Genomic DNA, 27,712 nt, shown 5'->3' on the forward strand with positions numbered 1-27,712 from the left:
TGGATCAATGTCAGAAATCAATGTTTATTGCCATGGCCTTTGAAAGCAGGCCTACCTCTTAACCTCTTGCAAGACACATATTTGGATGTTTCCTTAACAGATTAAATAACAAAAAAATACCTTGTTCAACCTGGAGGAGGCCTGTCAGTCAGTAGCACAGCCTTTTTCAAGTATAACAACTTACTTTTAAAATATTAACAAACAGCCTAATGTCCAAGATTTGAGTTGCCCAAGTGCCAGCTCCATACGTTCACTATCCATACGAGGGTCAGGGTCACTGTCCAGATAGCTTAGCCTGCTGAGATCCTGCTGCTCCTCACTGTGGCACACTGTCAAGAGCATGTGGAGGAGTTTGGGGACATGGCCCTTTGACCCATGTCCCTCTGCCTCATAGTGTGACCTCACAGTGAGGCAAAACATGCAGACCAGCAGGACAGTCACATGATTCTGTGTATTCACCAGTTTTACCGGGTAATCAGTATATTCTAAATGTTGCATTCATCTGTATACATTTGGTAATTAATGGTGAGGTAAAGGGGCATCAGAGATCTTTCTCTTTCACACACACACACACACACATTTATTGTGTTTACTTTAGTGACATTAATTCATATCCTTGCTTTATGTCCATGTGACTTCTGCGATATGCAGAGCTGTGTCTGTCTAGACTTGTTACATGCTCCTTAATTGAATACTGGAGTCGTAATAAAATAAGCAGACAGAAAGGTGACTTTCCAGGAGCAAGAGGGAAAAAACACTGACTGAAACACTGACACTGAAAACACTGAGCCTATACAAAACCTTGTTTTGTAGTGTGTGATTGGTCCACTGTTTCCATAGCAGCAGCTGCATCTGCGCTTTCGGGTTTTTTCGGGTCTGAGCCTTCCTCCAAGGTCAGCCACAGCGGGGGGTGTAACTGCCACTCATCCCTTGGCCCTGGAGGGCCAGTTTTTCCATCTTAACAAAAAGAGTTTCTGACAACCTGACCCCCTGTGCTCGGGGAACAGTGCTGCCGGGGTGAGGATAGATTCTGGGCCAGCGTTCCTTCTAATCAGCAGCTGTGCTGCATCCTTTGTGGCCATAACACTGATATGATAGGTTCATCTCTCACTGAAGCCTGCCCCTGAATACTCATGCTGAGTAGATTATTTAATTATGGGAATGTGCTCAGTCTGAGGCTGAATCTATAATTCTAGTTAAACCTAGGGGGTTAACATGTTTATCGTTAGTGAGTTTTGTTATACAAAAGAAAAAGACATCCATGGACATGTTTACTGATGTTGTCTCTAGAGTATATGATTCCACTCTAACTGCTGTTTTATACTATCAATATTAAACAGTCCATGTGCACTACCAAATGGAAAGCCGTTTTATTCATGCACATAGTCTTTTATATTCAGAAATTATGTGCATGCAATCTATTCTGATAAGTATTGTCAGGAACCTGTGTTATCTAATTATGTTGTTTCAGAAAGACTCAAGTCGGACACTAGTTTCTAATCGTTGAGGATGAGCAATAACCAAACTATTAATGACATCTTCCCAAGGCGGTACATCGGTCAATTCTGTTTATTTTGATCCTAAGCGTGGCTTAGCACAAGGCCATTATTCATCCTGAGTAATACCACCCTCTGTTGGCCTTGATACATCATTACATTAAACAGGACATTCTTGTTCAAGGACAACCAAAAAGAAACGCCTCTCAGAACTGTATTGGCTGATATAACATTCCTTGCAAGTCCATTGGCTGTTTAGCCACACATTTTCTGACGAAGGCAGGAAGAAGATCGTCCACTGGTGTCGACAGAAACGTGTTATCAGGTTATATATTTCTTTAGCATATTTAGACTTGTCTTTCTGTTGACGTTAACTTTTGTCTGCTATTTGCATGACTAATTGTGAGAATTTATAAGTGGGAAAACTGTATTAATGCAGTGGTCTGTACTTGAGCCGTAGAGCAAAACGGCTAGCAAAAGCATAACAAGTTGAAATGTTGAGTTCGTTCAAAGGTACAAACAAATGTTTGGTACGTCTCAGTATTTCTTTGTATCCTTCTCCAACTTCACATTGAATTGAACAACATGCCTTTACCTTATGAAATAATAACCATACGAACTACATTGATTTAGCTGATGATGCCTGCAACTACTAAAATTCAAAAGGATATGCTCTTTTGACCTTGGAACTAATCACAGCCTGGTAAGAATCAATTGGTGGACAAATGGTATAAACGTATAAACGTTGTTTGCATTATAACGCTAATACAGCTAACAATCTCATAGAACCAGACATCTGAATTAGCTTATTTAATAGATATTTCCAGTAGGTGGCGCACGATATCAGGTTATGAGTATGAGCCTCAAATCCGTTTCGTCTGTACCACAATTTCATGAAAAGCTCTATTGTGATTTCCATCAGAAATACCATAGCTAGTAGATCACGTAATAGCCTACATATGACACAAATAAACACATGTTGCAAACATGGTTAAGCCGACACCCCATACAGACAAGGTCTTTGGATAAGAAGAATTGGCATATGTGTTGTCTTGATGATTGCTGATCATATTATCATCCTCAGACCTCTGATCTACTGTTAATTGCTCTGATATTTACCCCCTGAGAGCATAATTGCTCTCCTATCAAAGTGTGCATTAATCATCATCATGTTCTCGTCCTCCATTTCCTTCCCCTCAGCATAGTTGCAGGGATGGCTGCTCCGAGAAAACTAGCCTCTTTCCGCCTGCCTCCCCTCCCCACCATTGGGGAAGTAATCAAACTGTACAATCTGCGAGCAGAGAAACAGCTGTCCCAGAACTTTCTGCTGGACATAAAGCTCACAGGTGAGTCTGCTCCATCTATCTGCAATGCACCAACACCTGGTCCTGGGCATTGTTCGCGGTGTACACCTGCAATGAGAACACAATGGTGTGTGTCGTGTCCCCCGCACCCCTAGCATGAGAACTGACTGCATAGCCCATAGTGGCTTGCTCGCAAGCATTCAAACTGAAGGCTGGCGGTGTCAGGCTAATGTAATAGATGTCCCACTAATGTGAATGGACGGTCTGTTGTTTTTGTGCAACTCTAACAGCACTCAGACACACACACACACAACACATCTCTCTAATGTGATTATCTATGATGCAGGCCAGATCAGTTCTTATCGGATGTCCTTGAATCAGGTGACTGATAGATTAATGCCCCTTATAATGTTTCCTAGAGGTAGGCTACACAAAACAACACACAGTATTATCAATATAGAAGTCAGAAATACAAGCACAAAATGCATCATTTATCAGTTTTGTCATGAATCTTACAATAAAATGACAAACTGGAGGGAATATCTACAGTTTGCTCATGGGCAGTATCCGACTCAAGAATTCCAGTGGCAGTTAGCAAGGCAACACAATGTATTTTTTTCTGCCCTGTTTTGTGCAGATAAGATTGTGCGCCAGGCAGGCAGTCTGAAGGAAGCCCATGTGTGTGAGGTGGGGCCTGGTCCCGGGGGGCTAACCCGCTCCATCCTCAACGCTGGGGCGGCCGACCTTCTGGTGGTGGAGAAGGACACACGCTTTCTGCCTGGATTAAAGGTACCGCACCAAGAGAACCTTTACAGTCGCCCCTTTAGTTGGACCACGTTGTCCTTACAAGGTTAACCTCTGCCTTGTACGTTTGTGGTTGTTGGTTTATCGCTGGTGGTCAAATTGACAAATGGACACAATAGTAAGGTATTGATCTAACCTGAGAGGCTTTTTGTGGTGACTGAGAGCGTGCTTTGTGGTACTGGAATTGCCTTCAACACTCAATGAGACACACAGGGGTGTTTTGAATGAGCGGGTTGTGTCTGGGCCCCTGTTCCCAGCTCCTCTCTGAGGCTGCTCCTGGGAAGGTGAGGATAGTCCACGGTGATATCCTCAACTACAGGATGGACCGAGGATTCCCATCCAGCATCATCAAGGAATGGGAGGATGGTGAGTGACAATGGAAAAATCAATAGATGACCCTATAGTAGACCACACTGGCTTGTGATCCACAGTATATGAATGTGTACTTTGCAGTATGTTTCCAAGAACAAAAATGTAACAGTTTGCTGGTGCCTCCTCAGTTCCCCCAGACCTCCACATTATAGGGAACCTCCCTTTCAACGTGTCCACTCCTCTCATCATTAAGTGGCTGGAGAACATCGCCAACAGAACCGGTCCCTTCACGTACGGCCGGACCAGACTGACCCTCACTTTCCAGAAGGAGGTGGCTGAGGTTTGTGTGTACATGTGTGTCTGCGTTGTTTCCTGAGTGTGGTCTTCTGGGCTGATAATACACATGCCTTGATTAGCTGAACCATGTCAAGTGTGCTCCCTGGTCTGTGTCTCTCTAGCTGGTACTGAAATAATTGAGTGAAGAGCCTTTACATGGAGAACGTATTCACCCGTGTGTATAGTTGTGTAACAATCCCCCCCCCCTCCCCAGAGGCTAACAGCCAGTGCAAGGAGCAGACAGAGGAGCCGTCTGTCCATCATGGCCCAGTACCTGTGCACTGTCAAGAGCTGCTTCACCATCCCTGGACGAGCCTTCATCCCAAAGCCCGAGGTAGGACCCACATGCAATCAGGCTTATGTGGAGTTTGATTACATACACAAACACACACACACGCACACATCGACTCACATGGACATAAAGCATACATGCACAATCCATCTCCTCGCCACTCTTCAGCACAACCACTCAAACAGACTCATTTCCAGTCCTGTGCTCTCTCCCTCTCCACTCTTCCTCGTCTTTCCTCTGCCGTCACGGGACTCTCTACAAGGCGCTCCCACAGCTTGGCTTCATCAGACTACTGCACTAAATCAATGTTGTTTCAGAAGTGTCTTTGCAGTTGTGACAAGTTCTTTGGGTGTAATGATGCCTGTTGGGTATTTGCGATGCGGCGCCATCACACTGTGCGTTAATGAGCGCCCGGTCCCATTCTGGGTCCTGTCTGCTCTCTGAGTCCTAGTCTCCTTGTTGTCTCCTTGGCCCTGTTAAGGGTCCTAGCGCCAGTCGTTAACGAGAGGCATGCTCTCGTTATGTAACATAATGGTGTTTGCATGCTGTATTTGTTCTTACGGATAAGCTGTCGGATAGTGATGGAACGGGGGCCCCAGTAGTAGTAGTGGCTCTTAAAGAGGCCTATGATCGTAAATATTTAATTTTTGGGAGTAAAGGGAGAGCAGAAAGCAGCAGAGTGAATGAAACAGGACCTGATAGTTCATTCTCTCAGAAGAGATGGCACCCAATTATTATTTAATCCCACTCTGTTGCCTTTCAGTTTAGTATGTTCTCTGTGTCTCCCATGTGTTGATGTCCAAATGTTGTTTTAATTGTGTCTTGGGAATGCTGATGTCATCAAGAGTGATGATGAGGGTTTGATGAGGTGGTGATGGAGGCTCTGGTGATGGAGGGCTGAGGAGCAGACAGAGCAGCTCTTTCTGGTGCGTTTGATTCATCTGCTTACGCATGCTGCCGTGAGTGATATTGTCATTCATAAAGCACACTGACACCATGTTACTTATCCCACAGACACTAAACAGGAAGGCCATTACAGACATTCATATTTATATGAACAATGACATGTCTGGCTTTCTTTACATAAGTTGTTGGATAACCTTTTTTTATTATTATTGTCGTTGGGTATGAAGGCAAATTAATATTTTTTTTGTGTGTGGCCTATTGGTCTACAAATGAGAATGTAGTTCCCTCTTTCTTAAAGTACTCTTTGATCAAAGTAGTAAACCTCCTAAACTGCAGATCATAGAAGCACATTATTAAGGGAGAGACAATGGTGAGTTCTGTAAGGCTGTGCCACATTGTCATGCTCAACAAATCCGCTCAGTGTTGTAATTGTCAGTATTATTGTCATGCTGTCTCTCTGTAGCTTTGGAATGCTTATTGTCTTCGGCCCATGTGGATTTGCTCAAATTGAATTGTAATTGTCTTCTATGTTGGCTTCTGGCATGTTTCAGTCATGTCAGAGCTTTGGTATCACATTAATCTGTGTGTGTGTGTCAGTTGTGCGCGTGCCTACGTGTGGATTGTGTTTGTGTGTGGGGATGGCTTATGTGTGTGTGTCAGGTGTGCATGCGTGTCCAAACACCAAAGCGTCTGGGCCATGTAAACCCCTGTGTCAGTGCATGTGAGGCATATCCAGAAATAGACCCAGCAGCCCAGTACAGGTTAGCAAGGCTACAGTAGTTATATATACAAGGGAACATTGCCACTGCATAGCTGTAATTACCAACAGTTCAGAGAAACATCTCTCAGATGCTGCTAGCACATCTAGCTCTGGTACCTGCCACGCATCGCTTGTAGCACGCCGCTATCCCCTGTTCCTACACCTCATCAACCCAAATCAAAGGAGGCAGAAGCAATGTTACACATACTGCAATTAACAAGGTGACCCTCTCTTACCTCGTTTGGAAAATAATTTCGATGCTATGCTGTTATCAACAAACAGCTTTCGAGGGCGTAATCAATCCACAACACATTTCCTAATGGTTTAGGGTGAGATAATGGAAACAATAAATGGGGGAGCCACATTTAGATTTCGACCAATGAGAGAAGCCTGTTCTGGCTACCGCCGGGGGTAATTAAGAAGGACATGTTTAATCTATTTGATATCAGCGTCTGCTGGCCAGTATTGACATATCGTGAGGATATAGCCTATCCTCTTATCCTCGGTGCGTGTAATCTGGCCTGTGTCTCGCTGGCCCCTGGCGTGCACTTTGCTTTGTCACATTGACTGACTGAGATTGTCCTTGAAGGCTCCTGTACATTGTGATTGGCTGCCATGGCGTTAGCATTTGTGCCTTCAGGCCAACCGTACCCGGGGTCTGTCCTATCACGGATCACACGTCCCTGTCCTCTTCCTCATTGGCCGAATGAACACTGGCTGTTGATTCCTGCACGGATACTGTAGCAAACCTAAAATAACAGTTTCATTTTTATTTACGAGTTAAGGGCTGTTTTTAAAGTTGGTTTAAAAAAACAATTCTGGCTGTGAGATAAATGTGCGGTAATGGCGTGCTGAAATACGGTAATAGTGATGGTTAATATTCATTTTAAGAGATCAGGCCAATTTATACCATAGAGTAACTGAAGATAGAGACCACACGCCTTATTAGGGCTGGTGTCCTTGGGCCTGAGTTAGACCAGTCCGTATAACCACTGGCTATAAAAAAGAACCGCTGATTTGCACAAAGGTGAAGTGTGTTGACAGAGACAGAGCCCCTTCTCCACCCCGCCCCCCGCTCTTCGCTTCCTGGCAGAATGTGATTAAAATCCGCCTCTGTCTGTCACAGACGGGTCTACTAGTCGCTCAATGGACCCTCCATCATGCCCAGAGAGCTGCCTTTCTATGCTGCCCTCCCCTTCCCACACCCCAGACCCCCTCTACCCCTCTCTCTGCTGCCCTCCCCCTCCCACACCCCAGACCCCCTCTACCCCTCTCTCTGCTGCCCTCCCCCTATCACACCCCAGACCCCCTCTACCCCTCTCTCTGCTGCCCTCCCCCTCCCACACCCCAGACCCCCTCTACCCCTCTCTCTGCTGCCCTCCCCCTATCACACCCCAGACCCCCTCTACCCCTCTCTCTGCTGCCCTCCCCCTCCCACACCCCAGACCCCCTCTACCTCTCTCTGCTGCCCTCCCCCTCCCACACCCCAGACCCCCTCTACCTCTCTCTCTGCTGCCCTCCCACACCCAGCCCAGTAAGAAAAGCTGTAAAGTGGACGAGAATAGTAGCTGGTGGGTGAAAGTGAGTGACAGAGAATGGGTAAGTTGTTAAAAAAGAATTGTGTCAAGAAAGTGGCCTAGGACAAAGTGAGAGAGTGATATAAGGGGGAATGTGGTAAGGAAGAGAAAGGAATGTAGGAAAGATGGGGAAAGTAATGAAGGTTGTGGGAGGTTGTGTAGATGGTGGGAGAGCTGGAGAGAAGCTGAGGGGGCAGCAGAGGGACTGTGGGAGAGGTGCAAGGCAGGACAGGGAGTGGGAGAAAACGAGAGAAACGGTGGGACTGAGAGAGTGGGAGGAAGATTGAAAGAGTGGGAAGGGGTGTGAGCAAAATAGTATGTTCATACATGGGGGGGGGGTTCTACAGAATTAGTGGAGGAAGGAAGAAAGGATGGAAGGAAGGTGGGTGAGACTCAGAGAAGGATCTCAGCCAGGGCTGATGGTGTCCTCCGAGAGGTAAAAGCGCGCCCGGAGACAGGCTTATGACAGAGATGGATCTGAGGGGAGAGCTGTGCGTACCTCCAGCAGATGGTTGTCTCGGCCAGGCATCAGCCAGGCCTGAGTAATGTCTGCATCAGCTATCGCCCACCGACCAACCAGCACACAGCGGCCCTTGAGGGGGCGGGCCCTACAGATGTTGTGCCTCGTACACTGCCTCTATGGGCGACCAGCGGGCCAGATGCTTGGTACGGAGATGAAAAGTGCTAATGCTGCAGTACAGATCCATTATGGGTGCTGAGGGTCTGAGACACCGGAGCCCATTTAGCTGTCCTGACTAAGACAGCTTATCTTTTCCTACACCACTACCAGTGTGTATAAATAGCCTATATTGTAGTTATTTTTCATGTTGTACTATTGTTGAAGAAATACATTGTTGGAGAGCCTTGCCATGAGAGTTTGTCTATGCTACATGTGTAGTAGGAAACAGGATAGGCTGTGGTTTACTCTATGGATGGAAAGTGGTCCAACTCTCCGCTCAGAGAGAACCTGAAAAATGTGCCGGTGTTGCTGTGTGGCTCTTTCACCTCTAAAACATCGCCTGCGCCACAGGCACACTATTCATCTGCACCTATTCCTAGTCTGTAAATGGGGTCAAACATGGTATCAAGAGTATAGGAAAGTTATTTCAATGACTCTGTACCGGAGCGGTAAACGCCTGAAGCCCTTGGTCTCGATCCATCACAGTCCCTGGGTAAAGAACGCTAAAAATACGTTCTTCTCTTTTAAACAAAACGTGGAGGTTGGCAGCATTAGCTTAGCTACATCTCAGGAGATGTATTGCTCCTCCTTTATGAAAAGTGTTGCGAGTTAGCCGAGAGTCGACGCTTTAGTGTTCTAACGGGTTCAGGCCTGTTTAGTGTCCATGCCAAGAAAAGATGCAGGTGTTTCGAAAACAACTGCTAGGATCCTGGCCAGTGTCCACGAAAAGAAGGTCAGCTTCCATCCCCAGTCAGTTGCTGGCTGTTTCTGTGAAATGCAGTCAGAGGAAAAAAGGTCCAGCATTGAAGGGATCAATCCATAATCTATTAACTCCAATGTGGGGTTTTTTGTGTTTTTTTCTAAGATTCCAATTTAAAACTTCAATGGCTGTAATTTCACAATTTGATTCCACCCTGTTCCAGTTTGTTGTTTTCAGACTTGTGTGAAGAGGATAGACTGGATACAGCAGCTCTCTATGGGTTTTTGTGCAGCAGTGATTCAGAAAAGGAACAAATGCACCGAGTGATGCATACAAATGTGCCATTATCATAATTGTCTTCACTCATTTAGTTTAATGTAGCTATGCTTCATTCATTGTTTTGGTTTTTATGCGTTTTTTTGCCATTAACAGTGTAGCCTATTTCTACAATGCTGTAAGCCATCATCTACCCTTTCAGTCCCCAATATGCTACAGTAATATCAGCTCCGTTTCACCCTTTTATACTGTGGAACACTTTCCACTCAGTACATCTTACACACAAAGTACTTAGTACATACATTGGCAACCCCTTTGAAAATGATTGGCTATTATTACATGAGGTCTCAGTAACGGTCAAAGAGCATGGATCAATTTCAAATGGGTGCTTTTCAACCAACTTTACCTAATCGTTCTGCAACACGTCTTGCTCAGATGATCAAGCTGAAATATTCAAGCCCTCCTTTCAACTGTCAGAGAGTATTGTTTTCTTACGAGTCCTCCTCTTTGTCATCTCCAGAGCCTGTACTGCCTCTCTCAGCAGTTTACAGCGCAGGCAAGGTCACACCCAGACGTCCCCCCCCCCCTCCCGCGCGCTTCACATGTGCACTGGGACGAGGGGAGAGTCTCTCCAGCCAGCCAAGGTCGATCTATGCTGCTGTTGATGACCATATAATATCTCCTATATGAACCCTTAGGAAGATAATGCTTGTCCAAAACAGTTCCCATTAAATCTAGGTGAGATACTGCAGCTGTTTGTCGCCCTGAGTGTTGTTCTGAGTCTCATCCCAGCGCTTTTGTTATCGCCTAGGAGACAAGTGATGTATTGTGAGCAAGGAGTGCCTACGCTTAGTTTCTGTATTCTTTTGTGCCAGGCAACATGCCTCACAGGCACTTTTCCACTGAAAACCTCATTATCATCTATGCCTACGTCTGTCCCACCTCTCTGTTGACCGTCTCCTTAGTTCAGTGGAGAAAATGTTCCCCCCAAATTAGGAGGTCTCTGCTATCCCTATGAAAGAAAGATTATTGTTGGTGATTATTGCTGTTCATTTTGGCAGACAAATTCAAATAGCTCTAGCTCCTAGAACGATTTAAAAGGTTCTACATGGAGCAAAAAGGGGCGTCTTCTGCAGGCGACGCCACAGGGACTCGAGAACCTTTATTGAACCTGACTTGTCTTGAGAGTTGACATGACCTTGCTGTTCTAGGTGGGACGCATGCTCATCCTGCTGGGAAACAGTCCAGATTAACCCCAGGGCCTGAGGTACAGGGTTCAAAGTCCCGCGCCCCCACATCCGAACGCACACTCGTGATCTGTCATGACGGCAATTCAGGGTGAGCTGCTTTGAAGGAAAATGTAGGTTAAATACACAGAGGAGCCGATCTTATTAGCGTTTACCCAGGAGAGAAGTCGCTATTTGATCTCCACTCTGTTGCATAACCTAGAGGAGAGAGGGAGAAAAGAGAGAGAGAGACGAAGCCTTCAATAATCCATGTCTGTTTCAGTAAAAGCGCGCGATTTCCACTGGCTCCAATTAGCTGAAATGAAACCTAACATTCTGGGTAACTATTTGATAAGTATTCCATAGATGCTTGACATACTGTATGCATTCAGTCCAAACATACTGTACTTATCTGTCCTTTTGCGGTGCATTCAACTAAAGACTGAACGAATCCATTTCTGGATGCAGACAGCAGCTGAACCAGAAACGGTGGTCTTAGCATCAAGCAAGTCTCTTCTGTCTGACTAGGCATTCCTCTGTTCACGTTTGGAGACACCAATCTGGTCTTGTTGTTGTGAAGCTCTGGCGAAGCTAAATGGATGCTCTGTGCACCCAGAGGATGGGATGCAGGATCCAGCTACCTAAGTTGCCTCCACCAGCTGTTGCCGTTCATTCCCTTCTAACTGCACGAGTTCAGGAGCAGGCCTACACGGCTTGTCATATTGCTCATACCAAATGAGAACTATGGTATGTTGAAACAGAAGATATTTGCACTAATCCTCCTAAGGTTTGGTAGTACTCCAGGCCACTTGCTTATGCTAACGTCTCAATAAGATATGACTGAATCCTGCAGAGGGGCGCAAAGGACAGCGTTCCTCCCTTTTCTCCAAACCCATTTGCCGACTGTCTGTGATGTTTTATGGATATGGGTTTTAGAGGGAATAAAATTCCCCATTTCTGCCTGATTGAGCTGTTTTTCAGGAAGCCCTATAGAGGCTCTGTGGTGGCAGGGTGAACAGCCTGCATCACTGCCTACACTCAGCACATCCTGTACCCTCCAAAAATCTGTGTTGCTTGGCAAGGAGCTGACTATCATCACCAACTGTTGTCACACGCGTCTACTTTAGTCCTTCATGCATAACACACCAACATACATGTTGTATGCACATGCATGCATATGGGTCCACAAAGTCCCAACACACACACACACACAAAACACACTAAAGACATGTTGCTTCCACAAAATAGTTTTATTAGTAAAAAATAGAGCTACTCGCACAAGCACATTGAAACATTACCAGAACATTTAAACTGTTCATCAGCATAATCCTCCTGGCAAATGAAGAAGTGCTAAAGCATCCACAAAAATAAGCTGCAATTATCAAAACGATAATTATTGTCTTGGGTTTCTGCTGGGGCGCTGTGGTTGTTGAGACATTACAGGTCTGCACTTTGCACTGCAGCCATTTAGAAGCTAATAAAATGGTGCACTGATTATGAAGCTGCACATCCACAAATAGAGAAACCTTCGATTTTAGTTTGCCTGCTAGATCTTTTCAGACCAAAAAAGAGGCTAGCTGGCTTGCAGTGTTTTTTTTCCCCCTCCTTCTCAGACTGCCAATTGTATTATGTACATTTGTACCGGTTCAGGGGACTTGCGATGCTCAGCCATTTGAAACAAACTGCTGTCAAACAATGTTACACAGAGCCAGCCGAGTAGTCTTCTTATAAAGAAGATACAAAGTATGAACATGTTATCTTATGCATGCCAGACAAAATGTAAAAATTAGGATTTGTATTTGAGATAAATATGTACAGTCCACTGCAGACTTAAAATACTGTCGATAAAAATGGATACAATATCCCTAAGTGTGATTTAGAAAACAATTTTCAAAACCATAGACTTTAATCATTTGTAATGAAACTGAAATATGTATGCCCCTGAAATAATTCTGTGCTTTGGATAAGAAGGAATTAAATGGTTGAAAAAACATTGTTTGTAATACTGTATCCCAATGTACACATGGATTAATCAACACTAAAGTCTGGCAGAACAAATAAGAAATCCATAAAACATCTTTGAATGTGTAACTCACATACAAACTATGTGATAAAAAAGAAACAGAAGGAACTCCGAACAGTATTAAGCTTGTCTTGAGTCCATTTGGCACATTCTCAAACACGCATCTTATTGACGATGGCACATTCTTGTCTCATATTTATTGCATTCTTTACCGTGCCTGTGCCGTGTTGTTATTGACCAGATCACAGACCCTTTTAATGCTCAGTGCTGAGGGCATGGCGGGTAGCCAGGCCGGAGGGGCAGGGGGTGAACCTAGCCCTGTAGGGCTGCCAGGTCCAACAGATATGCCCCCCAGCGGTGCCCCCAGACTTCCGGAAGCAGCCTGCAGGTGGCGAGCTGGGCTTAGCCATCTGCTCTACCCCGGGAAACTGCCTATTTAGGAGATATGAGAGTGGGAGTAGAGAGAGAAGAGAAGGAGAGCCGAGCTACACATCACTGCCAGAGCTTGTCACTAGAGCAGCCATTTCAGACTGGAGACAACATACCTCATCACCCCCCCCCCCCCTTCTTCTTCTTTTTCTGAACACTCGAGACACACATGGGAACAGAACCGTTTTAAAGCACCTCTGACATACGAGTAGGCAGGGGAAGTGTGTGAGTGGGTAAGTGAGTGTGTGTGTGCGCATTTGTGGCTGTGTGTGTGTGTAAGCAGACGTGCTGGACAGCATGCTCTCAACATGCAACTGCGTTCCCTCATGACTTGAGGAGAAGAGGCAGAACCCCTAAAGACAGACTGACAGGTGCAGACCGGTAGGTAGCATATGCAAGGCTGACGCACTTGGAAGAATAAGCCACATGTTGGAAATGACTCAAACCTTTTTCTAAGTAGAGGCCATCGACACAGCATGGCCACACCGCACGCTGTGACTCAAACCCCTTTCCCTGTACCTCGCTGTACAACACAAATATCCTTGCTGTATAGCTCCGCACCCCACCAACTTCTCAAATGTAGCTGCATTTCCCCACATAACCCTTAATTGCATGTCAGACAGCCTGTTAACAATGGTCAACAAAGAGGGAGCGTTTCCCAAACCTGGGAGTGACAGTGGGCTGCTGGCTCATGTGACTGCCTAATAAAAGGGATTAGATGAAGCTTCCCAGCGTGTGTGGAGCTTCTATGGAAGGCTTATGGAGCTGGGTACAGGGAGAGATGCCCCCCTGCCCAACCTCAAAGCTCTGACCTGACACACACAGAATCCCAGACAAGAAAGATATTTGGGCTCCGGATCCCGTTACCATGGCAGTGAGGAGGCGGACAGCTCGAGTGAAAAGCGCATGCAGCTCCGGTGTGTCAGAGGGTTCAGTGTTTATGTGTTCTAGAGTGTCTACGTATGCCTGTGTGTGTGTGTGTAGGAGGTTGTCTATGTGTGTGTATAATTCTCTGCCTGTGGCAGTCTCTTCATCTGTATGCATGTGTGTGTGTGTGCCCGAGTGTATACATGGAATCAGCAGCGAGCTAGAAAAGCCAGCCTTCTTTCGTTTGGAAACAAAATGGGAAAGCAACATGTCAGACAGTCCACGCAGGGATCTCTCCATCTCTGTTTCACGCTCTCTCTATCCCCGTTTCCACCTGCTGGGATCCAGGCCGGGTTCTGTTTGTTTGTATCTCTCTTTCCATCATCGGACCAGCACCCATATTTACTCATCCTGACTGCTTCTCTTTGAACAGTTTCAGAAGGGTCATGTGCTACAGCTTTTTGGGCACAGGCATTGTAGTGTCTACTAATATGTCAGGTTTCTAACCAGGCATTCCACTGTATCAATACAAACACAGGCCATAAACAGCATGCTTTATAGGGCAAAATATCAATCCTTCTATTATTAGCTACCAAAAATAACTATCATTTTATTAAATCAGTCCCAACTAGTGTAATTCTAGTGAATGGTTTGGCAAAAACTACAATGGCTTGCTATTGAAAGGGCTTCCACCTACTGCTGCCTCTTTGAGACATCATATTGCCGACTTGTCGAATGAAAGGGCACCCAACGATTGTTAGCAGCTAAATGATTGCTCCCCCTCCCCTCCCCCCAATTCAAACCTTTGGTGAGGACGAAATGAAGGAGAAAAAAGGAAAGGAAAGGCATCCTAATAACTAATCTGTTTCCCGGGAAACTCAGTGATCTCCTGATGGACGGAGATCTGCCTTGTTTTCAGGCGGCTCTCCTTCGGCGATCCTGCAGCGCGTTTCACATTAACACTCCCCGTCTGTTCCCGGGCGCAGCTCAGGGAATACCTCCACTGTTTGTTGTGCTTGCAGAACACAATAAAAAGAAGGGAGGGAAAAATACAAGACGGAAGACGGCGGGGACAAAAAAAAAACCTCTTCAAAGTCCTTCAACGCACTCCTATTTTTTCTCCTCCTCCTTGTCTACTATTCAGCAAGACGACAGCAGTGTCTCCCCCCCCCCCCCCCCCTTCCCGCTGTCTCTTTTTCCACCATAGCCCAAAGCTTGCGCGCCTACCGCCAGGGCTCAGTCACACATAGTCCTGCAGGCTGTAGCCAGTCTTGTTGTCTAAGGGGGAGAGGGAGCAGTACTGGTGCTGGAGCTGGTCCTGCTGCTGGAGGAGCTGCTGCTGCTGGTGAAGCAGCAGCTTGTCAGGGGGGGGCAGCAGGACCATGTCCCTCCCGCCGTGCCTCTTCCCAGAACACGACACGCAGAAGATGGACCCCCCCACAAAGAGGAAGCCCGCCGACACGAACGCCACGTACACCGCCCCCCCGGGCTCAAACTTGTTGCTCTCGGGCACGCTGGAGTCCAGGAAGTTGGTGATGACCTCGTTGGTGAACCAGGAAGCCGGCACCAGGCACAGGAAGCCGGCGGCGATGAAGCAGCCGCCGCTGGCGATGGCGGCGTGCCTCTTGGAGCGCCGCCCGCCCCCCCAGCGGGTGCACTTGAGCCCCAGGGACGCCAGGCAGAGGCCCATGGCGGCCAGGACGCAGCACAGCACCATGGTGGTGCGGGCAGTCTGCAGGTAGGCGGGCAGCGACAGCACCGAGTACTTGAGCGTGCAGCTGAACATGCCTGTGCTGTACCAGGTGCAGTCCATCCACAGGCCCTGCATCTGGGAGATGGCCGTGATGATGTTGGAGCCCACGTCGGCGCTCACCTTCCAGTTGGGCAGCAGCGTGGCCACCATGGCGCCCATGATGCCCAGGAGCGCCAGGACGAAGGCAAAGATCTGCATGCCCGTGGATGCCATCCCCCCCCTCCTCCTCTTCCTCCTCCACCCACCGTCGCTGCCCACGCAGCCGCTGCTGCTGCCGTAGCTCCCCCTCCGCCAGGCAGCATTCACCCAGCCACAGCCAGGCGCCTCAACCCCTCTGTCCAGCCCGCCGCCCTCGCTCTTCCACTGCTGGGAAAGAGCTGCCAGACGATCCTGTGCTCCTCAGATCCGGCTCCTCTGGACTGGAGGAGGGAGACAAGAGAAATGAAAAATTGAATTGAGCAGGTCCCTATTCCTCAAGCCTCCCCTCTCTCTCTCTATTCTCTCTCTTTCTCTCTCTCTCTCCCCTCAATCACCCCACACTTTTCTTGCAGGGAACAAAGGGAGAGTGTTAAGACCGAGCGACGAGAGCGGGCTCTTATTATTGGATATTATTGGATAGAGAGACATTAGGATTTGTGTGTGTGTGTGCATTTTCTGTGCCCCCTGCGTCTGCCTTATTCCCCCTGTGCCGGTGCCTCATGGATATGTTACTGGAGAAGAGAAATGAGTTTGTGGTATTTGCTATGCTCAATATGTGGACTTAAAGCTGCAGTGTCCTCACCTCACTCTTGTAAGGTTACCACACCTGACTTCAATAACAAAAACAACACTAAAGGTCCATTCTAAGCTTTTTCTCCTTTTTTTTTTTACAATTTTCTACGGATCTGGCAATGTTGTGATGATACACAGAGCATAACTTTGACATGAAATGGTCAAAAAAAAAAAAATTCTTTACTTAATAGTCCCTGCGCTGCTTTTCGTAATGCGTTCACAGACTGGCGTGGCTAAACACTGGCTAAAAAGCCTCATTAACTCAACACTGATGAATAACTACATTGTAAACAACGTGCTGCACGAAAACAACGTTAAAACAGCTTACCTCGACTGGTGCAGAGCTTGCTATGACGCGTCAGGTTGTTCGCTCAAATTTCTGTAAACACACATGCACGCACACAAACAGGGTTAGTCCGTGCGGCTCCATTCATGTCATCCATTTCCTTCCGTTTCCAACAGTACATTAGAGGACATCCCAGTCATGGACCACACATGCTCGCTCCGTGCCTTTGATAGAAGGTAGCCTTCCTTTCACTGGAGAATAGTCTCTACGTCACCGTAGTCCGTGAGCCGATAGTGAATGTAAAACCATAAGCAGAAGTTCAATACGGCAAACGTTTCAGGCGTTAAACCCACTGTCTTAATTCCCCCCCCCCCAAAATAATTCTGTTTAAATTACGATTACAAAAAATTTGGATTAATAGAAAAGTTGCCCACATTTTAAGATAGCCTACTCATACTCCACAGCACAATACATTACAATAGACTAAGGACTAACAAAAAGTCGCATGCATTTTTATCAGTGAACACAATCTCGGAGTACTAGTAGCTAACAAGGTGTCGTTATTCGTATTTAGCAACAAAAAGATAAATTACAACGTGGTGTAATAAATATGTATTATGACAAAAACCTCAAAACAATGTTTTTTTGTTAATTGAGCGAAAGTATCAACCCTGTTTATTTGTGCAGATGGTTGAAAGATTTAGGTTCGTAAGTAGGCATATAGCACAAGCAAAAACCGTTAGCTTGCCCCCCTTTACCTTCGATTTTCGTTGACTACCTCAAAATGTCGTATTTTAAACTGTGTAAATCTTCACCATAGCAATGAGAATTCACCTCGCAAGTCAAGCTGATTGACGGTTCGTTTTTTTTAACACCCGACTCTTTCCGCTCTGCAGCCGCAGAAGTTAAACCGACTTTTTCCATGTCAAAAGGTTATTGAAAAACAATGCAGCAATCTCCTTTATTAGGCTAATTGTGTACTTGCCTGTCGATGTCTTCAAAAATGCATATGGATTAAAAAGGCCCAAAATATTATCATGAAACACAAAAATATATTAATAATCCATCCCAGGGAAATTGATGTGGCATTTTAAATGTAGCCTACAGACTTTTGTCTGGGAGTGTGGCCCTTTTTTTATTTAGTCCATAATAGGGTCAGTGCAGGGTTCTGTGCAAGCAACACAAGGACCCTCCCTAGATCAGAAGCAGGATCAGCTGACTCTCCACAGGAGCCTAAACTCACAGCTGCTACCCCCTCCTCTTCACCTCTGCTCCACTCAATACCCTAGAGGACGTAGAACAGGGTGAAGGAGTGGCCAGGACAGCCTTGATTCATGAATGACAAAGAGGGCAAATTGAGAAGGAGAAAATACAAATCTGACAGGGCTAACAGAAGGGATACCCTTGAAAACGCAGATGTGTGTTACCATAATTCTGCTGCATGGGCAAATCAAAACAGCCAGCCTCTGGAAATAATATAGCCAAACCCCCTGCCTATAATGAGTTGGCCATACTGATGCGTGGTCATTACTGGTGAGCCAGAGGTGATGGATTGGTTTAGTTATTGATCCGTTTGTTTAATTTGGTCCAATTCCCTACCTCCCCCTATCCTGTCTCCTGTAGTCCCCTGGAGGCCTATTCCAAAGACTGCATCTGGCACAATACGCAGACAATGTACAGCAAAGTATTTCTTGAGGTTGTGTTGTCCTCCTGACCTTCAGACTACATACTTGTGGACCTTGCAGTATTCAATTTCCCGCTACAGAAACCGCAAGACAAGACATTGCATGCGAATTGGTCATTTTTTAAGTGATGAGATCCTAAATGCTGATGCTGGTGTTCTTTGGGGAGTAAAAAAAAGAATATATATATATATATATATTGAGAGGAAGGAGAGGAGCTGGAGGAGAGGGGGTTGAGGAAGGGAAAGCAGTTAACATGCACCCAGGGAGTGTCGATGTGTGATTCTGTGATGTGTGAAGACAAGGCAGGCTATTATAAGCATGGTGCCTTTATTTTATCACCTCGCCACAGAGTTCTCCCCAGAACCGCTCCGAGGCATGACTGGACAGAGCCATCGTCCTTACCCCAGATGAGGGACTTTTACTGTCCAATTTGCATATCCCTCATTCCTCTGCATGTAATTGCTTTTGGTGCTCGTCATTTCATAAAGGTGGTCATTCAATGTTATGGTCCAAGGTGTCATTCGATAGAGGGGATGTGGCCGTTAACAGTCTTTTTCCATACACGGTTGCACCCTTGTTCACCACACAGTATTTGTATCCAACAAGATGGAAAGCAGTTGTGACATGCTGGGAAATACCCCGGGTTGATATATGAGCCTTCATGTTTCTCCATTAACATGCATTCCCAAGTGCACTGACTGTTATGACATTCACAAGTTTTTAAATATCACATAAAAACATTGCATTCTGAGGTCTCTGTGAAAAGCATTGTAAGTTAGGTTTGGCCACAGTTCTTGGCAGTTTTTTTAACATCCATGCCCACACTCTGGAATGCTACAGTACACTGAGAAAGTTGAAGAAAGTTGTCTTTTTCGAGGAGACTTGTCTCAGGACCTGAGGGCAGGGCAGGAACTAGGCTTGGCTGGGTTTCTGCTTGGCCTCTGGGCATCTGGGTCTGAGGCAGTGTGGGAGCGTGGAATGGACCAGTAGCCAGCTACAGATCCAGTATCAGAAGCACTCCCAGCTAGAAAGGCAGTCCAGTAGCTTTAGTAGCATTGACTTCTGCCTTCTCGTCCTTTGAGTGCTTGTCCTGCCAGAACTGATGTAATGGAGGCTGTCCTTTCAAGGTATTGTTATGATTAATGCATCGCGTCCTCTCTCTTGGCGCCCCACACCCATCCCCCTTTCTCTCGTCTTCGCTCCTTTTATTTCCCAGCCGTATGTTCCATTGTTCTCTCCATCCCCCCAACAGAACCTCTGCAGTTATGTAAGGTGGGATGGTAGTTCAGGTGGTATAGCGGCTGCTGCCCTAGGGGGCTGCCATCTCGTCTTGGTTACGCTCAGAGGGAGATGACAAATTATACAGACTCACACACCATTGGGCAAGGCTCGAGAGGAAAGAATCGTGTAAGGTGGAAATGGGCAAGGGGACGACAGAGCTACAGGGCAAAGCGGATGTAATGGAGTGGCTTTGCGTTGCTTTGGGAAGGTCAAAAAGATGACATTTGAAAATGTAGAAGTGTTCGCGTGTCTGATCCCGAAGTCGGTCAAAGCACAGTACTTAAACGTTGACCAGAGCTGTGATTGTGACTGACTGAGAAGTGTATACATAGTAGTGCTTAGTCCTTTCACAATACAAATGACATAAAACAATAACGTTTTTTTTTTAAGGCAGATGAGATATGTGAATGTAGGAATAGTAAAATTGTGTATACTGTAGTGTGTAGACTGTAGTGTGTAGACTGTATTCTGTATACTGTAGTGTGTAGACTGTAGTGTGAGTATGTGAAGAAGAAAAGCGGGTTCCAAGTCTGTAAATGTTTGAAGTCTTTGTTTAAAAAAGCCAGGACCAAATTAAAGTGAGAGGAGGAATTTTTATGAGTTTGAATACAGATTCTTACATAACAAGCTCATTTGGAGACATCAAGAAATCATTAGGGGTTACGATTTTCTTGTTTATTTCCTCTCTTACACATTCTGTACTCACATGGCTTTGAAACCTATTTACATTCCAATCAACCCTCTATCCCTTACACACAATCTATGATCCTCCTTGCCACCCATAAAGGAAAGGGGTTGACGGATGAGTGTCTGTGCAACAGAGCGATACGGTGGTCTTCAGGTCAATAAGTCAGTTTCAGGTTCCAGTTCAGGATCTCTCCAGCAGATTCTAAATATTGGAATAGGGTCATCTGCAAAGCACCTGGATGGAGGGCCGCGGTGGCGACGCATGATTTAAGATGGAAGTTTCTTGCGTGTTAAGGTTATCAGAGGAGGATTAATGGCGGGAGGGGATATATTACAGCGGAGCAGCTAGTGAAGGCGCGTCGCCGGCCCGTTCATAAATCACACAGCAAAGTGACTCGGACAAGCCGACGGCTGAAATGCTGCTGCTCGTATAGTCTGAATATCGACTTTCTCGATGCTCCTCTCCTATATCATGAAGTGCGGAATATAAATGGCCTAATTACTCAAGGAAAGTGAAATTAAAGGCATTCTTTTATATTTGCTCTACCAAACAGATGGCAGTCAGATCATGCAGCATCACTGTGTGGGGAAAAAAGCTGCATACTGCATAGAAACAGGAGCCAGCCCCACATAGTGGTGTGTTGATGTGACATGTGGATGGGATCGATGTTCCTGATCCATATTGGCCTCTTCCGTCCAGTTGATGCACATGAGTCAGTCTGAGAAACTCCTGTTACTGGTCGGGTACCTTCACAGCCACCACTCTACAAAAGGCTACTTCATTCATCCCAAACTTCAGTAAATGTCCATGAGGAGTTACATGATCCCTTAGTCAGGTTAAGTAATTGCACCACACAGAAATGTCCTTTATTATGATAAACACCTGTGTGGTCTTAGTGGCCAAGTTCCTACAGCAGGCCCTCCACTGTTCCTACAACATCTGCTATTTAGTTTCCTGCTGACAGCAGGAGTTTGCTGCACTTTTATAGTCCATATAGATCTGGCTGCACAGACAATCACACTCCACCAGTAGTGTCCCTATTCCACTGCACGCCACTGCGACAGTCAAGCACGCAGGTAAGCAGGCAGGGCTTCACACAGATCAGATAAGGGAGAACAGAACACCCTGGTTAACAAGCCAAGCTAAAGCGCTGTTCTGCGCGAGGGGCGAGAATCTAAACAGCTCATTAAGAAGCCTTCCTTTGTGCGTCCTTGGATCACTTTAGTTTTCCTCCCCCAATTATTTTCCAGCCCAGCCCCTTGCCTAGCATAACAAAGGCAAGTGTAGCAGAGGTGAGCCACAACAGAGGAGAGATATACAAGCATGAGAGAGGAGGTCCTCTGGGCAAGCCGTCTCTACAGGAGGGCTGTTACTGTAAATTGCACACCTTCACACTACATACCTGCATGTGTGTGTCACCAGAGAGAATGCATCACTACAATACATCCTCAATTTCCAGTTTGTGTGTGTGTGTTATTGTGTGTGTGTGTGTGTGACACCAGGGTGTATCCTACCTCACAGTACATCCTCAGCATCCCAGCTCTTTGCTTGTTTTCAGTCTTGCTATCCAGAGTCTTCTCTACACATGCATCCCTGTACCTGCATATGCTTATGGTCTGTCTGTCAATCCAGTGTGTTTATCCAGCTTTGTATCCACGAGCCTGCTACAGTTCCTAGTTGGAGCTCCTCTTCCACAAGGGACAGACAAGCGAGCCAGCACTCCCCCGAGTCCCTCTCTCCGTCCGTACCTCCGTCACTCCCTCCCTTCCTCCGTCAGTCAGTTAGCGGTGCCTGGGAAACAGGGTTATTAGCAGGTGACGGCAGGCAGACAGCCAGCGCTGTGCTCAGTCGCCCACGGTCCCGTTGTGGCACTGGTAGGTCCACGCATAGCTCCACTCAGACAGGCTTCGCTGTAGTTCTGGCTCTTTAGGCTAGACGGAGGCATTGAAGGGGGTCTGTTTGAGACCCCCCTGGAAGCCCCAACAGAGAGAGAGAGAACTGAGAGAGCTTTGAAGAGGAGAGGGAAAAAAAAAAAAGATAATTAAGCACAATCCTTTTTATGAGCCTCCGAGAAAAGTGGACAATCCACTGATTAAAGAGGGAGAGATGGAGACAAGAGGAAGAGAGGAGGACAGACTGAATGATAACGAGAGAGAGAGAGAGTGTGTGGAGAGAAAGAGACTGAGTGTTTATGAGGGGGAGTAGGAGTATGATAGTGAGAGAAAGAGTGAGAGAGAGAGAGAATGTGTATGAGCACGAGAGAGAAACAGAGCGATCTGAGGAGAACTATAGGCTCGGCTGAGTCTGGGACGATTACTTCAACAGTTTGTCATGTCGGCTTAGAGCTGACAGGAGAGGGATCCGGAGGCTGCAGTGGGAGGGGGGACCAGCGCCAGGACTCCCCCTCGCCCTCATCCTCCTCCCCCCCATGGAGGACAAGCTGTGCCGGGCCAGCTCCGCCTCCTGGGTCTGCCGAACCCCTCCATCTATCTCCTAGATAGCTTTAGTGTTAGCAATAAAGTGCTAGCTACAACGCTTTGAGCATTTCTTTTCTATAGAACCAAAGTCTCTTGAAATTTGGCTGACACTAAAGTGCTACAAATATAACACCCAAGTTGGCTGCCCATACAGAGATAGTGGATCCAGCGGGAGCTCTAGATAAGTGTGTTTGAGTGCGTCACCTCGTGTCTCGTCAGACTCTCTGAGGTATTGAGCGCGGGGCAAGCACCAGCATGACAGGAAGAGGGGTTTGTTTCCATGGTCCATCGCACAGGTGTTACTGTGGCAACCGGAACCAGCTCGCCAGCGCATGCTGCGTCACCTTTCTTCCTCTCTCGATTCCTTTGCTCCCTCTCTTTTTCTCCTCCCTCTCTTTCTCCCTCAGTGGATTTACTGCAGCTGGATCTACCTCGTCTGAGTTAACCTCCTGTGTGTTTGCTTGTGTGCATGACTGTGTGTGTTTGTGTAGGTGGATGTGGGCGTGGTGCACTTCACCCCCCTCGTTCGGCCCCAGATCGAGCAGCCCTTCAAGCTGGTGGAGAAAGTAGTCAGGAACGTCTTCCAGTTCCGGAGGAAGCACTGCCGCAAAGGAATCGAGTAAGCAGTATTTCACACGCTCCTTCCACTGCCACAGGCTTGCTCTTTCTTTCTCTCCATCTTGCTCTCTCTCCTTCTCCATCGTTCCAGTTCATCTCCTCATTCTACTATCTCCAAGGGCCCAATGACTGAACTCTCTGCTCAGCCTTGACCGGCTCTATTCACAGCTCTCACCACCAACACACACACACCTGCCGCCTGCAGCCACCCCCGGTGGCTGTGAGAAGCGTATGTAGGCCCAGGATAACAAAAGAAAAGAAGCTGTTCCAAAGCGAGCAGCAATTATGAGTCATTGTTGTGTCATAGGAGAGAGGAGGCAGCAGAACTTATATAACAGCGGCGGGTTTGGCGGCTGTATTAACAGCTTGTGGAAAAGCTGAGGCGCTAACACAGCATCTGTAGAGTATGTGGGTGCTGCTGGGCTTGAGATGATGGGGACTGCAAGCCAACTCGCTGTGAAAGCCCACGCTAAGAGCACACGGGCCACTTCCGAGTTTCAGTTGAACCTTTTAATGTTTTATTTTTTATTTTTATGATTACAAATGTACAGATATAATTCTTTTTTTGTGTACATTGTTCCTTTCTTGCAGAATGCTTTTCCCGTCCGCCCAGCGGTTGGAGCTGGCGGAGGTGATGATGCGGGAGGCAGATGTGGACCCCACTGTCCGGCCCATAGAACTCTCCATCGCCCAGTTCAGGACGCTGTCAGACGCCTACGCCCGCCTCTGCGCCAGCGACCCCGCCCTCCTCACCTACGACTTCAGGGAAGAGCTGCGCCTTAAACACCTGGGTAGGCAAATGGGCAGTCCTTAGGGGACACAGTGGACCCACACACCCAAAAGACCCTGTGACACACCAGCTCTAGCCAACACGAAAGAGACAGAGAGAAGAGCCGCTAATGGTCTCTCTTAGTGGCGAGAAACAACGGGACTGCTCTTAGCTTTGACATTTCCACCTGGCACAGACATGCATTTTTAAAGCCATTTATTTTAGCTCCCTGAGGCGATAGGTGAGTTACTGTACTGAGGATTCCCGGAGCTGTGACAAAGAGCTGAGAAAGGAAAAGGAGAAAAGGAACAGGCCATAGCTAGATGTAGAGAAACTCGTGTTCCAAAACGAACCATCTCAAAGCAAGCTGTAGCCGAGTTTGGTGCTGGGCCATTCTTGTTAAGGGAACATTGATCGAGTTTGTACATTGACCAGTCGGAGCTAACAAACATAAGAAGCCAAGCACAGGGAGGTTTCGCTAGGATCTTTTGTAACGCCTTGTTTCAGTGGAGGTTAAAACAGAACAAAAAGCATTTTAAAGGACAATTTAGAGAATGGGAACGTGATGGCTGATTTAGGCCATTGCGCCCTGCCTTGCCGTCTCACTAGGGATTTAGATTCAGGGAAAAGGAAAGTTCTGCAAATTTGTCAGCTCCCAACGAGTCTGAAGAAATACATAAATATCATCAAAGCTAAAATAATCATTTTGTAAATCAAAGCTTTTCTTAAAAGCAAAAAACACTGGCCATCTGTTTGGTGTTTTGGGGAGCTCATTGTACCGCAATATTATGTAATAGAAAAGTAATCCAACTGTAAATGTACTGTAATGCTATCAGATGTGAGGTAAATAAAGTTCCAGCAGTGTGTCAGGTTACTCATATTTTTTCATCTTGCTGCACTGTCCTGCTTGTCACTAATTATGCATAAAATAGACGCCTGTTCTGTGGTCGAACTACAAGGAGTCTCCATTTGGTTTTTGACAGCCCGTCAACGACAAGTGGCAAGCCTTGCCTAGGGATAGAGCTAGAAATAAAACAAAACTTTCATCTTATTTCTGCAATACCTGTCAATGCAATGATGACTCCATGGAAAAATCAAGGCTCAAAGCCAACGCAACGCAGGCTTTGAAAAAACGGGTGAAATTATGACGCACAGGACAGTATTTCACAGATAAAAAAAACTTTTATTTATAAAAAACAATTCCATGAGAAAAAGGGGGGCCATTCACATTCATTGGTATGCTAGCATTTGAAAGGCATTCTTACAGTGGAGTTCAAGAGGGGACACAGTAGGATAGTACGTTTTTAAATTACCTCACAACCATGTGATGTCAAATAAGTACAAAATATCCCCTACCGAATGTGGTACCAGAAATCATATTTATTGCCATTTCTACCTGTACAATGTCAAGTATGTGAAAGAGTAAATGATGAAATGTTATCTGTACTGTAAATTAATTTGAATGTACAAGAAACATACAAACATAGAAAAGAGACATTGTGGAAATTGGGTCTGCACACATTTTCAATTCCATCATGCAGTTTTATCTTAAAGATGCCGTTGGTATGTGTACATCACAAGCTAGCGAGAACAGCTTCCACTTCCATTTAAAAGAATGTGGAAATTAATCACACTGTATTGCATGTTTTTTTTTTTTTTTGCATGTCTTTTTTCCAGATGGGCCAACTTCCCATCGACAATTCAAGCCTTCACCCAATAGTTGCTCCTCTCAGCAATAAAACAGTAATCAATAAATACAAATTTATTTTAAAAATGACAAAGACCCAAGATGAACAAATAGAAAAGAGGTTTCAAATATGTAGGCAAACAGTGTACTTAGTGCACAAAATACAGCAAGGCATAGTCACAATAAAATCAATGTCCGTCCATTCTAACAGACATCCTGTCTGGCAGGAAGTCTGGGTAGAAGCACAGTTCTTGGGGTGGGTCTCAATCATCACTGGTGGCTTGCTCTACTCTCAGCCTCATTTCCTTCATTGGTACTACTTTAAGGGCACATTTCCTGTCAACATCCTGCTTTTTATTGGCCTTTTATAACATTTTTAGATCAGGAAATTGAGTTTAATAGAATAGACCTGAACATACTTTATTACCAATCAATGATGGAGTGGAGAGGGAGCGAAGAGAAATCCTCTCTAGAATATTGAGATGCATTGCTCTGGAGTGGAGAGAAGCGCAGAGACACCCACCGAGCTGGGAGGGGCTTAGCTGTGCATCAGCGCTCACCAGATTCATTGCAGTCATTATCACCAGAACAGAGTCACCTACCTCTCCCTGCCTCTCGGGGGGTAGGGGGGGGGACATGTCTCTGGGCCAGAAGGCATCCATCAGAATATCCAGTCCCACCTGGGCGTACAGTAGCAGGGTGGTGGGCGTGTTTACTACACACACGCACACACACAGCTGAGGCGCAACACAACCCTGGAAACTGGGGTTTCCCTTCCCCGGTGGCAGGGGCAAAACATTCGTTTGGATCTGTGTACCCTGCACTCTCTTCTCGCTCCACCTGCATCCTTGACCCTAAGAGGAGGGGGCACTGCCTGTGTCTGTACTCTCTCCGGGGTCATAGAAACAGTCCTCGTTGACCACCGAGGTCAAGCTCTGAACACTAAACTCCCTCTCCAGCAGGGTATTGAGGTCCACCGCCCCTGTTCCATCCGCCTGGCTGTCCAACGACCTGCTGTGCTCCTTCATGCTCAGCAGCGCCCCCTGGCTACGCCGGAAGCTGCTGCTGCATTTCCTCTTGACCGGGTTGAAGTGGCCTCGCATCAGCTTGGGCTGGCTCTCGGGCGTGTCCACCTCCGCGCCCTCTGGCTGGACGCGGGGGGCCTGAGCGCGCCTGGACGCCACCTCTTCAGAGAGCTTCAGCTGGAGGAACTGGGCCTCGATGGCACTGGTGGGGGACGCGCTCCCTTGGCTCTCCCTGCGCCTCCCGCCGGCCTCGCTGAACTCCTCGTCGTCGTCGCCCTCGTCGCTCAGGATGTCCGATTCCTTTAACGAGGCCGGTTGGGGGCGGCCGCGTCTAGAGCCCCGCGACCAGGACTGCCTGGGGGGCAGAGACCTGGGGTCGGAGGAGGTGGGGGAGAAGGTGCTTGCCGTGAGGGGTCCTCCGGAGGAGCTGGGGGCACTGCTGCTCTGGCTGCCCTCGTCGGAGTCGGGCGGTCCTGGTTTGAGGCTGCCGCCCTGGGCAGAAAGGTCCAGCAGGGGCTGCTTACACAGCCAGGAGGCTCTGGAGGAACCTGGAGATGAAGGAAAGATGTTCAAACATGGCCACCAAGACAAGACACAATAAGCAACAAATAAACAAACGACTAGGCACTTTAAAACGTGGTTGTGTTAAAGTGAAACACAAGACCCACAGCAAAAAGCAGACAAA

The 27,712-nt window shown here is 46.8% G+C and overlaps 3 protein-coding genes across 10 annotated transcripts in view; 1 reads left to right on the top strand and 2 right to left on the bottom strand.

Annotated features, from left to right (window-relative positions):
• Positions 1 to 1,752: 1,752 nt before the first annotated feature.
• Positions 1,753 to 25,181, top strand: tfb1m (transcription factor B1, mitochondrial). 4 transcript variants are annotated; one of them, XM_047014982.1, is made up of 9 exons: positions 1,758 to 1,821; positions 2,130 to 2,199; positions 2,697 to 2,842; positions 3,438 to 3,589; positions 3,862 to 3,970; positions 4,105 to 4,256; positions 4,467 to 4,586; positions 23,420 to 23,547; positions 24,138 to 25,181. In XM_047014982.1, exons 3-9 carry the CDS (start codon positions 2,710 to 2,712, stop codon positions 24,358 to 24,360), a joined length of 1,017 nt encoding a protein of 338 aa, XP_046870938.1. In that variant the 5' UTR covers positions 1,758 to 1,821; positions 2,130 to 2,199; positions 2,697 to 2,709; the 3' UTR covers positions 24,361 to 25,181. The 4 variants fall into 4 exon arrangements, with proteins under 4 accessions (XP_046870927.1, XP_046870938.1, XP_046870947.1 ...); XM_047014991.1 differs by lacking the exon at positions 1,758 to 1,821 and adding an exon at positions 1,828 to 2,026; XM_047014999.1 differs by lacking the exon at positions 1,758 to 1,821 and adding an exon at positions 1,828 to 2,009.
• Positions 15,168 to 23,390, bottom strand: LOC124463210 (claudin-20). 2 transcript variants are annotated; one of them, XM_047015011.1, is made up of 3 exons: positions 21,966 to 23,390; positions 16,840 to 16,890; positions 15,168 to 16,159 (listed from the first exon to the last, which is right to left on the bottom strand). In XM_047015011.1, the coding sequence occupies exon 3, from the start codon at positions 15,951 to 15,953 to the stop codon at positions 15,228 to 15,230; it is 726 nt and encodes a 241-aa protein (XP_046870967.1). In that variant the 5' UTR covers positions 15,954 to 16,159; positions 16,840 to 16,890; positions 21,966 to 23,390; the 3' UTR covers positions 15,168 to 15,227. The 2 variants fall into 2 exon arrangements, with proteins under 2 accessions (XP_046870967.1, XP_046870973.1); XM_047015017.1 differs by lacking the exon at positions 21,966 to 23,390 and adding an exon at positions 17,556 to 17,645.
• A 777-nt stretch (positions 25,182 to 25,958) lies between the features above and the next one.
• The window catches only part of tiam2a (TIAM Rac1 associated GEF 2a), a 65,376-nt gene continuing 63,622 nt past the window's right edge, over positions 25,959 to 27,712 (bottom strand). For all 4 annotated transcript variants that reach the window (XM_047014923.1, XM_047014932.1, XM_047014940.1 and 1 more), the window contains one exon: positions 25,959 to 27,575. In XM_047014923.1, the coding sequence (XP_046870879.1) occupies positions 26,857 to 27,575 (719 nt within the window). In that variant the 3' untranslated portion in view covers positions 25,959 to 26,856. The remainder of the gene's footprint in view (positions 27,576 to 27,712) is intronic.

This window comes from Hypomesus transpacificus, chromosome 3 (genome assembly GCF_021917145.1).
Source record: "Hypomesus transpacificus isolate Combined female chromosome 3, fHypTra1, whole genome shotgun sequence".
Lineage (NCBI taxonomy): Eukaryota > Metazoa > Chordata > Actinopteri > Osmeriformes > Osmeridae > Hypomesus > Hypomesus transpacificus.